Below are 12,340 nucleotides of genomic sequence, written 5' to 3'. Positions count from 1 at the left end.
TTTTTACCATTACGAGGCTTGAGAGCAAAGTGAGCTGTAGTATTTTTAGACACAGAAGTTTTAGTTGAAATTATTGCCTGTTTGCTGTAATGTGCCCAGCTGTCTTACCTAACATTCTCTAAAGGCTATGTCACAGCTCACTGTATTTCTGTAATTCTAGCTACCGAGCTCAAAATACAGAGGTAGAGCAGAAAAAGATCTATTGATTTGAGCGTGGTTTACTCTTTCAAGGGAATGTATGCTACTTATTGCCTACATAGTAAAGGGAGGATGTCACCTTTTTGTTGGTTACCATGAAGAGCTAATTTTTAGGAAGTTTTTAAAAATGATAGGCTATTTTTAAAAAGTATTTCTTATTAATTTAGTACTCAGGAGGTTGACTGAATACTAGTCGATCTGTTCTTGCTGATGAAACCTGTTATTTTACTTTTTGATTTTTAATGACTCTAAAATTTATTTGCTGACTTTGCATAGTATACACATTTGATGGCTTTTTTTCAGGAGTTATACTTGATATTAATAAATCCCAGACCTCTCAGGAAAACCTTAGGCAAAATAAGAACAGAGAAGCTGGATAAAGAACTAAGAGCATTTGCTTGCACAGATTTTTGTGCCATTTGTAGCATGTCAGCTGTGGTCTGTATTTCAGTGTTGTGCAGTAAAATGGCTCAGAATATCTGTGCTAATGCCTGTTGAGAAGCAGGAATCAGAACATTTTCTGCTTGGTCCCTCTCATAATTACGAAGATTGAAGTTGAAAGTGGATATAAGTGAGTGATACAGAAGTTACATTTACAACAAATACCATTAGATTAATTGTGGTGGTTACCTGAGCTCAGAAAGCCTTGGATTTGGAAGGCTTTCCACCAAGGGAGCTTGCAACTTTGTGCCATGAATGAACTTTAATTTAATTACTTTAATTACTTGTTTTCGCTGAATAGAAAGGAGGAAAATTTGTGCAGGTTGAAGTTTCTTATGTGGTGTTTTTGTTTTGGTGGTGTTGTTTTTTCTTAAGGTAATGCTTGTGAGAACCAACCACTGATAAAAATTAGTTGCAGTGTAAATTATGCCACCAAAGCTTATGAGCCCAATTTTGTTGCTTTCAGACTCTTTTTGGAGAACAGAGCTGGCCTTTCATCTGACATTGTATTTCTAGCAAAGAGATTGTGTGCTTTGGCTGCCTTGAAGGGCAGCCACAAAAGGCAAGTCCACACTGAATTCTGTAAAAAATGCCCTTCTGTTTATGTTTTTATCATGCTTTTGGAAAGCCTGTTTTTTTGTTTTGTGTGTTTTTCTGAACTAGAGATTTTATCCAGTACCATTCAGGAGTTATGTCTCCGCTTCCTTCTTGCTATTTGTGCTTGCTGCTACCCACTAGTTCTGGACCTGCAGTATCACAAGAGTAGGCTCATACCACAGTTATAAGTGTGTCTGCAGTTTATAGATATAAGCCAAGCTAATTTTAAGCTGGTAGCTTTGGTTTTGGCAGCCTATGAGCTGAGTGAGTTTTTGGAATGTTAGCTTGCTGTAATCACAGAGCTGTTGTAGCAGTGTTGCTGTCTGTGTCCAAACTGGATTGTTCAAAACAAGCTCATCTTTACCAAGCTGAGCTGCAGTCACACTTCTTACAGCTGTGTAATCACAGTCAGATGTCGATATTGTACGTGGATGGCTCCTCTTGGGCTGCTAAGGAAGCTGTATCTGTCAGGAAGTCTGGACTTGGCTGCACATTTGCTTATTAGATAAAAGAATTCAAAGGTGACTCAGTTTCTTCCTGCCTTCAAGAAAGTGGAAGACATCTGGTAATTTATTTTTTGTTTTAGACCAACAACTATTTTGTTAAGTGCTTTTCTAGGGGAGAATTGAAATGAAACAAAAGCAGTAAGATCCTTTGGTTGGTGAAAACAAACCCAAGTAGTAGCCTGTTTTATTCAGAAAAAAGTTTCTGTTAATTGTGCTCCCCTTGCCACAGCTGTATTTCAGTTATGGGGGATGTAACAGACAAATGTAAATTATATTTCCTGATTCTTTTCATTTGTTGCTCAGGTAGCCACAATTAGGTTAAAGCTACGTGCAGGACAAGAACTACTTTTAGAACTCAAGCCATCCTTTGTGATTGTGTATGCATGTATGTACACACACATACACATGTATGTACACAGAGAACATACTTGTATGGTTTCTTTAGGTATAGGATATTCTAGGCTTTAATATCACAGTCCTTGTCTGCCTAACAAATGGTAGCTGAATTTCTAGGTCAAACACCATGACAGCACGTGCTTTAATGCGTGTATCTTTCATTGGCTCCAGTTAGAGTAGATGTTGAAAATGTTTGAACATCAGCTTATGAAATGGAAGCATGAAAATTGAAGGCAAGCTATGGAGCAGTTCACGTAGAGATTCGGCACACAAGGAATTAGGGTTTCGAGTATAGTCTTTCAGAAGAGGTTTTTCCAAGGATCTACTTATGTGAAAGAGATGATTCCTTAAAATGTATTTATCATTTTACGTAATATGGTTAAGATTTCATATCCACAGTCCTTGTATACATTTTTGCCACTAGGAAGTTTCATTTTCTGGCAGTCTTCCTTATGGTAACTTTCACAAAGGCAACAAAATATTTGAAACGTAACAGTGGTTTGATTTTTATAAAAGGTACTGGTTTATACTTACAAAGCTGATATAAGTGAGGAGGTTGTGTTCAGTCTCTTAATTTGCATTAAGAGGTAAATAGTTCAAAATATCACATGCAGTGCAGTCACTTAGGAATGTTTTTTTGTAAATGTCATTACTTTGTTTTTTTAAATGATTGTGCAATAACTGTGCAGAATGAACCTTGCCCTACTGCCTCTGCCTTCTCTTGTCAGCTTTTTCTATTTTCTCTGCCCTGGTAATATAGAATGTAGTATCTTAGAGTGAGGTTTTTTTTCATTCTGCCCAGAGCAATGTGATAATGTTATCTGACGAGTTTTTTTATTGTAAAGTGAAATGATATTTCCAATAAAATATTGTACAGAGTAATGCATTTTAGAATAGAGATTTAAGCAATAAGCTGTATAGTAAATGCGGTAATTTATTATGTTGATGAGAATTGAGCAACTTTTGTATCAACCAGGAAACTTCACTGATTTGTGGATTTTATTCTAAACTACTCCTCAGTACTGAGGAAAATATATTTTTAATAGAAAAATGTAATTAATTCAATAAAAATTGGAGAGTGCCCATACTCAAATATAATGTGGTGCTCCAAGTAGGAAATGTGTTTGTATTTTAGAGAACATTAGGATTGCTTTGTTCACCTAACCTCCTTCATGAAAACACATTCAAGAAAGTTGTTTCAGTACCCTTTTTACTATTGTAAAGATGAGTTAATGAATATTTTAACTGTCAATATCTATGTCAAACTCTGCTTTCCGAACAAACAAAAGGAGTATTAAATAGGTCTATGAGCACCATCTGTTAGCCTCACTGAGACAAAATGCATCTTTGCAAAAAATAACATTGATGAAACAAATTCGTTATCTGTGAAGCAAGTTCTCTGAACCAGGCACATCTGACATAAATTAATAGTTTTTCAACTTCTGGTTGTGTGATAGGAAGCCAGACTTTGCTACACAGAAGTACTTGCTTTGAGAAGTACCTCCTTACAGTCGTTGAAATAAACGAGGCTTCATATTATGAAAAGTGAAAATTGACAGAAGAGTATAAGTTTCTAAAACAAGATTCTTAAACATAGTATATAGATTTAGTAAGTAGGCATTTATTTTGGCAACCTCACTATGAATGTGTCTGAGCTCTGTTTCTAGGCATGATTCACAGGTTTGGAATACAAGCAGGTTAGAGCTTACGCTGATTTGATTATTTTATATTAACATTGCTTCCAGTTTCTACAAGTCTGTTCCTAACAATGCATTAATAGCAACAGCTTGAAAATGAAGTTTTAAATATGCTAAAGGTATAGAGGAAGCTCTACCAAGTATTTGTGAATTTGGCTCAAAGTGGATTTCTATGCTGAAGTGTTCCAGCTAGTTTTCAGTGTTGGCCATAAATTTAATTTGCAGTGCTTTGCTGTTACCCATTTACAGTTATCCAGGTTGTCAACTGCTTATCACTGCTTAGGCATTTTCTCTGTCATCTCCAGGAAAGATGTCTAGAGACCGGGCTCTGAGGAAGCAGCAACAATTGAATAATTTGGTAGCAGCGGTGACAAAGCTTGCTAAGCCTGGAGATGTGATAGTGGATTTCTGCAGTGGAGGGGTAATATATAATTTTTATTTTTTTTTTTGCGTGATGTAGTTTCTTTCAGCTTTCATCTTGGCAGTGCTAGGTGGTTAGTGACACAAAGCAAAGCCAAAGTACAGATTCTTCTTTCAAAGGTTTTGTCGCTCATCGGGAAATGAATCAACAACAGGGACACTGAACAGTCACTCAGATTTTGTTTTTTGTTTTTGCAGGGCCACGTTGGCATTGTGCTTGCTCACATGATGCCATTGTGTCAGGTAAATTCTAAACATAACGTATAGATAGTATGAGCTTTGGGTCTCTGTTAATCATCATAAAAATGTGCATGTAGGGAGAATAAATATTAAGACACAATTGTTCCATCCTCAATAGAGGATTTATATTTGAAGTATAAAAATTTTTAGCATAATCCCAAATGTGTGCAGTTCTTGCCTGAGAAAACAAAAGTTATAGGAAAATATTTGCAGGCTGATGGAAATTGTCAAGTATTAAATGTCCTCCATTGTTGTTGGCTTTCCTGCTAATAATTCTGGAGATCTCAAGCTCTGCCATAAGTATTTTAGAGGTTTTCTCAACTAAACTACAGAGATTTGTGCTTGTTGGTGATGTACTTTGATATCTTGCTATTACTTGCCTTTCTCCTGTGTATGAAATCTAGGTGGTGCTCATAGAAAATAAGGAGTTGTCTCTGATCCGTGCTAAAGGCAGAAGTGATGAACTAGGTTTAAACAACGTTTGGTTCATTCAAGCAAATTTGGACTATTTTAATGGGACTTTTAAAATAGGGGTAAGTCATTGTAGCTTTTCCACTTCAAAACCTCAGTGACTGATTAATTATTCTTAAAACAATTAAAATAGCTGAGAAAACAGAATTTTATATGACCTTGCAGACTGGTATTTTTGATGTTAAGACAAGCACCCTTGTTACAGGAACCTCTATTAAGTTAGTTTTGTATTTATTATTTGTTGCAAGTTGGCATCACTTTTGTATTACACGAATGAACAAAGAAGTGTCTGTTCCAATCAAATAAAAAACTAAGAGTGCTGCCTGACCATGTTGAATAAAAAATGAGGTATATTCTTCATTTAATCATGTTTTAAAATCAGTGATTCGTTAGTGGATATTCTCTGGAGAAGGTTTTGCAGATGGGAAGAGAAGACTACTGTTGCTACTGTTCCCCAGGATTCAGTATTGGGCCAGTTCTCTTCAATATCTTTACAAATTATCTGGGTGAGGGCATCAAGTGCACCCTCAGTAAGTTTGCAGATGACACCAAGCTGGGCAGGTGTGTTGATCCTGCCTCAGGGTAGAAAGACTCTGCAGGGGGACCTGGATTGATGGGTCAAAGTCAATTCTATGAGGTTCAAAAAGGCTAAGTGCAGAGTCCTGCACTTGGGTTACAACAATCCCATGCAATGCTACTGGCTTGGGGAAGAGTGGTTGGAAAGCTGCCCAGAGGAAAAGGACCTGGGGGTGTTGGTCAACTGTCAACTGAATATGAGCCAGCAGTGTACCCAGATGGGCTAGAAGGCCAACAGCATCCTGGTTTGTAGCAGAAATAATGTGGCCAGCAGGAGAGTAGGACAGTGATTGTCCCCCTTTGCTCAGCATTGGTGAGGTCACACCTTGACTTCTGTGTTCACTTTTGGGTCCCTCACTTCAAGAAGCATATGGAGGTGCTGGAGCGAGTCCAGGGAAGGGCAGTGAAGCTGGTGAAAGGTCTGGGGAACAAGCCTTATGAGGAGCAGCTGAGGGAACTGGGGTGGTTTAGCTTGGAGAAAAGGAGGCTGAGGGGAGACCTTATTACTCTCTGCAAATACCTGAAAGGAGGTTGTAGCGAGATGGGGGTTGGCCTCTTCTACCAAGAAACAAATGATACATGAGAGAAAACTGCTTCAAGTTGTGCCAGGGAGGGTTTAGATTGGATATTAGGAAAGATTTTCTTCACAAGGGTTGTCAAGCACTGAACAGCCTGCCAGGGGAGTGGTTGAGTCACCATCTCAAGGGGTATTTAATAGATGTGTAGATGTTGTGTTCAGGGACATGGTTTAGAGGTAGACTTGGCAGTGTTAGGTTAATGGTTGGACTTGATGATCTTCAAGGTCTTTGCCAACCAAAAATTCTATTATTCTATATTTATAAATGCAGAATCTTATTCCAGTTTTGTAGGACTCATGCTGAGCACTCCTGTTGCAGTCAGCAGGTGAAACTCTGACTCCCAGGTAACTGTAAATGAGTGGACCAAAGCAGGAATACGAGTACTGAAGGAGTGAAGTACATGATTTGAATACTGATTTCAAGCATCCATGCTAGACCCTAAAAGTAAATGAATGTCCTCTCCAGAATTCTGTAGCCGTAGTGAAGGGTAAGACATAGTCTTTTGTACTCTGTAAAGATTCCTGTCTTCCAGAGTTTTTTTTCTCATAGTAGAATATCAACTTTTGCAGCAAGCCCCAAGCTTTCAGAGTGAGTCTGACTGTTCTTGAAATCATCCATCCAAGGGCCTTTTTTTGGCTGCAGCTTAGGATGTTTAATGTTGAAGGTTTATGGTACATGGACAGTGCTGTTTAAATGTTTGGCTGGTTTATTTAATAAAGGAAAAGAAATATAGTGCGAGAGAAAGAGGAAAGGATAAATTATTTTAGCCCAATATAAATTTCCAGTTCTCTAGCTTTATTTTCTGTGCTGCATAGCCATATAAATTCAAGCAGATGAACTAAAGATCTATTTCAAAAATCCAGGAATTCATGAATAATGTTTTGAATTCTGTATGTGAAATGTGTAATAGTTTTTTAGTGAAATCAGTCTCCAATTTTGTGATCATTTGAGTTCCCATCTTCATTTTGTTTGGGTCTATTTTTAATAGTAAGGTAATACTAAGTTAAATATCTCTGTGGAGAGTTTTAATTTTTAAAATTATATATATATAAAAATTTATATGCCTAATTTTTGTATTTTTAGGTCTAATGTATATTAAAATATTTTAAAGTGTTATATTCTTATATTATTAAGTTTTTTGACAAAGAAAACATTGAAGTATGTCAGAAAAATTAACTTGAAAATTCTTCATTTCTATTCCTGTGATTCCAGTTTCTTTGACTTTGTTTAGCTGCCTTTGTATCGTGTAGCTGTAGCGTTTAAGGACATGATTTAGTGGGACTTTGCAGTGTTAGTTTTGTGATTGGATTCTGTGATCTGAAAGATCTTTTCCAACCTAAATGATTCTGTGACTATGTCATAAACACTGGTCTGATGCAAAAATGACAATATAATGCTGTAATACATAGATACGTACTAAGTTTGGCAATGCATAATTTCTGAGACCATCTTCTGAGGCTTGTAAGGCTATTCACTCATTGCATGACTCCATCATTTTCAGTAAAACAATATAGTGTAAATGAGAGGGCAGACATGATAATAAATTCACTGGTTATAGTGTTAGGCATTTAAAGAGGTATTATAGGAAAATGAACAGGACAGAAGTCTTCATCTGTCATATTTTGATATTAATTTAAAACGTTTATATGCATTTTAGTTACCTTGACATCAAATCTGAATTACTTAGCTATTTTCTTATCCATTACCTGTCAGGAGTTCAAAAGGAGATTAAGAAAAAAATGTCAACTTCTTCCCTTTTGCTCCACATAAAATTTCTGCCCTTATGAATTGTTGGTAAGAATGGATCAAGGTTCTGAAACAGTCTGTTTGAATGACAGGCTTACTATTACATTGTAATATTACATATTGTAGTACAACTGCCGTAATAAGTGAATTTATTATGTACAACCACCATAATAAAGAATTTCAATCTAAAAGAAAGTTTTCCAAATTTTTACATGCACTTTTCATTTACATGCTGACACCCAGAGGGTCCTAGTTGGTTTTAATACTTCCATAGTACTCGTGGTAGTATCTCGGCTATTTTTGGAGAACAAGTTGTCAAGTTCAAGGTTTGACTTGGAGATGTGTATTTTTCAGTGTGTTGAGTTTTTACCTTTTCCTCTCACCTTGCTGTGTGCCCTGGGGAGTTGCAGCACTGGAGGAGTAATAAGGGCAGTGCCCTCACATTGTATTAGCTCTTGCTCTCTTCAGGGGCCACTTTGTTTTCCTCTGTCTACAGATGTGTGGATTTGTGAACCAAATGCATTATATACATTAATTCTCACTTTTTATTTTGTTTTGGGTAGTGAGTTTAATATATAGGATATCCTGAGAAAGCTTTGTCTTTCACTTTGTGATTTTTTTGCTTCACTAAAATGATTCTGAGAAACCCAAAGAAGGAATCAGTTATTTTAACACTTCATACAGGCTCAGCAAAGATACTGGGTTTATCCACTGCTTTTTTTAAAGTCTCTTTTCCAAACGTGCAAGCAAATCAGAGGTCTTGGTTTTCTGCTTGGATAGATGGGAAAGTAACTATAATTCCATGATAATCCAATAGCTGTAATATTAAAAATATATTTCTGATGGTAAGCTAGTTTGGTAGTGTTCTTGTTTTTGTTTTTTGTTAAATTCAGATGAGCCAAAAACTTCCGTTGTGGAATTATTTTCTTACTAATTTTTTAATGTTCTGCTTGAGACAAGAATATTTGTAACCATCTGTATGCAGTTACAGTTCAGTTGATGATTAATGGTATGCTCAGCTGAGCTTACATCAAGCAGTCTGCAAACAAAAAAGTCTTTATTTTAATCTATATCTGAGAGCAAAGTTTTTGCCTTCCAATTGCTGTACCTTGAAAAACAACTTTGAACCCTGAAATCTGAGCCTTGAAGTTTTAAGCCTTTTTCTTAAATTTACTGTGAACAAAAAGCAAACAAAACAATGCTGTTTTACAAATCCACACCACTGCATACATTTAAAAGTATGCCTCAAAAATGTCCTTAATTTAATGAAAACATAGATCAATATGTATGCACCAGGTCTACTCTTTGATCTACTAAGTAAGAAGGCAGAGAAAGTAGTGCCTCCGTTTTGTCTGCCCCATTTGCTGTCACAGGTACTGACAGGAGAGAGCTGAATGCCTTTCCTTGCAATGTATTGTGTACAGCTGTAACTGGCCTTTCTGTAGCAGAGCATAAAGAATTTGGGTACAACCTGTGTGTTGCCCAAACACATCAATACTTGCAGGTAGGTGTTGTGATTGAAAGTCATTCTGGTTTTAGTTTGAGTGCCCATCACTAAGAAAAGGGAGGAAAAGAAAAAGAAAGAAGGGCAAGTTGTTTTTTATACTTCCCCCTCCCCCAGTGTGTTTTCTAAAGTTTCTACCCAATATCTTGCAATCACATTATCAAAATTTATGCTTAAAATGTTGTCCTTTAAATGTGACTTTCAGGGATATCTGTTTCTTCTGTTACTGCTAAGTTGAAATCCTATTTTGAAATAGTGATTTGTATTTCCAAGTCCTTGTTGTTTTACAAAAACGGTTTATTTTTAATATTTTTCTGTAGCTTTATTTTTAATTTTAATTGATTGCATATCACAATGCAGTGCTCTTTTGAGCGCTTTTGGTGAGCGACCCTTGTTCAGTGTTGATCGTTCCCTTGTTCATGGAATAGGCCATACATTTTCCTCAACATAGATAAGAAGAGGAATGAAAAACTGATGAATTAGGGCCCAGGCCTTTGGCATAACAGCTTTTACTGCAAAAAACTTCCTCATATATTTAATAACTCAGTGAATTAAAAAAATAGAATCATAGAATCATAGGGGTTGTAAGGGACCTCTGAAGATCATGAAGTCCAATCCCCTGCTGCAGCAGGAACACCTAGGGCAGATCACAAAGGAACACATCCAGATGGGTCTTGAAAGTCTCCAGAGAAAGAAATTCCACAACCTCTCTGGGCAGCCTGTTCCAGTGTTCTGTCACCCTCACAGTAAAGAAGTTTTTCTTCATGTTCAGGTGGAACTTCCTGTGTTACAACTTGGTGCCATTTCCCACCACTGATAAGAGACTGGCCCATTCTTGATATCCACCCTTCAGATATTTGTAGGTTATTAATAAAGTCCTCTCTTAGTCTTCTCAAGACTAAGCAGCCCCAGGTCTCTTAGCCTTTCCTTGTGTGACAGATGTTCCAGTCCCTAAATCATCCTTGTAGCCCTCGGTTGGACTCTCTGGAGAGCCTAGAACTGGAGAGCCTAGAACTGGACATAATACTCCAGATGTGGTCTTAACGAGGGTAGAGGTGGGGGGAGAACCTCCCTTGATTTGCTGGTCAGTGCAACAGAATTGTATGTCGAATATTGCTATAAGGAATTTGCATGTTCCTTTTGTTTTTTTGTTTGTCTTTAACACTGTAGGTGGCTCTGCATGCATGTGGTGTGGCAACAGACATGGTAATCGAACACTGCATCAAGGCAGGAGCAGCCTTTGTCATCTCCCCTTGTTGTTACGGCTTCATTCAAAACACAATGAAGTTTAAGTATCCACAAAGGTAAAGTAAGGCTAACACGATAAACTTTAAAATATCAACTTACTGAAGGAAGAAAATACTAAAAGAGTAGAGAACTAATCAGTTGAAGATAATTGTAGGTGTCTAGGCTAAATTAGTTCACATTTATAGTGCAACTGTTTGCTCCTGTTTCTCTTTGCAAACCCATCCTGAGAGTGAGACAGACTGGTAATACCTGGTTTATTTTTTCCTCTGGATTTATCTATTCAGAAGACTTTACATCATCAACATAGTAGATACAGTTTGAGGGAATCTATGTAATATGCAAACCTTTTACCTTGAAATCACAAAGTTAATAGAAAACTTGTATATTGTTGTAGAACTATTTTAATGTTGGAGAAAGATGTAAGCAATCAGAAAGAAATGCATCTGCTTTATACCACAGTTTACTGCTTGTGAAACTCTTCTGATTTATTTCCAAGCAGATAAGCTCTCCTGTATTTCAGTTCAAATTTTTAGTACTTTTCAATGGACTGTGTAGATATTTTGTCTCCTCATAATCTGCCATGTTGGAGATACTTATCTTAGGCTCAAGAATTTTAATGTCTTTGATATAAATAAAATGTAAAAGGTAAGCATGAAGTGGCCAAAGATAAGAGGCTAAGAGCTTTCTGAGGCACAACTAGATTGGGAAGGAGGGTTGTGGGTTTTTTTCATAAAGCTGAGCTTTGCATATTGGATGTCCAAGATGAATCAGATTTAGTTCTTCTAGGAATTACAACATTGTCTTAGGTATATATTTGTGAAAATAAGAAACTGAAACATGGTGTCTTAAAAAGGAATCAACAAATATAAAAAAACCCTTATACATATGTGTTTAATAATTTTCATATTTTTATGTAACATCGAAGTGTGCTCAGAAGTGCTTGGAGAGTAAGTAATTAGAATTTGTCGGTTTGATAAACTCTCAATTTAACACTCTTTTCATAGACAATTTGATTCTTCCATCTCTTTATAGGAGTCCCTTTTTGTTTTTTCTTGTGAAACAGTAAGTATTCTTAAAGAAGAGGCAATAAAATTTTAAGCGTCCAAAAATTAGCAGGCATATAACCTTTCTCTGTTTGTTTATTTTAAAATTGATCAGATACTGTTTAACTTTTGACCAGTTAGTTTTCTAGAACATGAAGACTGGCAGTGCTCACTCTGTTAGAAAACTTGTTTCTGTTTGATCAAAAAACATGATAGCCTGCCCAGAGCCTCATATTGCCTGCGTTCCATACTCCATTCCATCGCAGAGGCACCTTCTGTGATACAAAAAATATTTGTGTACATAAAATGTATAGTATTTATGTGACAATGTGGAAACACCAGTAAGTCTGTGTTAGCATTTCTAATTATTTAAAGAGAGAATTTTTATGAATAATATAATTGAAAAAAATACACTTTTCCTTTTCTAGTGAACTGAACTGTAATGGTTTCTGATTTTCTTTTTGCTTTTTTTGTAGAATATTGTTGTTGTGTTTAAAATGTGATCAGAATATGTAATGATTGCTTCTATTTTCCTTCTCTGCTGTTTTAGATGTTGAATTGAATTGCTTTATTTTTTTTTTTCAGTCATCAGTTCAAAGAAATTTTGTCTTACAAGGTATGTAAAAGCACTGGGGGAGGGGAAAGGGTTATGCACAGTTTTCTGCGTTTCACTGGGTCT

The 12,340-nt window shown here is 36.4% G+C and overlaps 1 protein-coding gene across 5 annotated transcripts in view; it reads left to right on the top strand.

The window, feature by feature from the left end:
* GSTCD (glutathione S-transferase C-terminal domain containing) overlaps positions 1–12,340 on the top strand; it is a 64,467-nt gene that overhangs the window by 44,633 nt on the left and 7,494 nt on the right. For 3 of the 5 annotated variants that reach the window (XM_051618338.1, XM_051618340.1, XM_051618337.1), the window contains 5 exons: positions 4,141–4,256; positions 4,454–4,498; positions 4,900–5,028; positions 10,541–10,674; positions 12,247–12,277. In XM_051618338.1, coding sequence (XP_051474298.1) covers positions 4,141–4,256; positions 4,454–4,498; positions 4,900–5,028; positions 10,541–10,674; positions 12,247–12,277 — 455 coding nt within the window. The remainder of the gene's footprint in view (positions 1–4,140; positions 4,257–4,453; positions 4,499–4,899; positions 5,029–10,540; positions 10,675–12,246; positions 12,278–12,340) is intronic. The other 2 variants (XM_051618339.1, XM_051618341.1) reach the window with 2 other exon arrangements.

This window comes from Apus apus, chromosome 4 (genome assembly GCF_020740795.1).
Source record: "Apus apus isolate bApuApu2 chromosome 4, bApuApu2.pri.cur, whole genome shotgun sequence".
Lineage (NCBI taxonomy): Eukaryota > Metazoa > Chordata > Aves > Apodiformes > Apodidae > Apus > Apus apus.
Note: the sequence above shows the minus strand (reverse complement) of the source record. Positions and strands in the feature narration are given on the sequence as shown.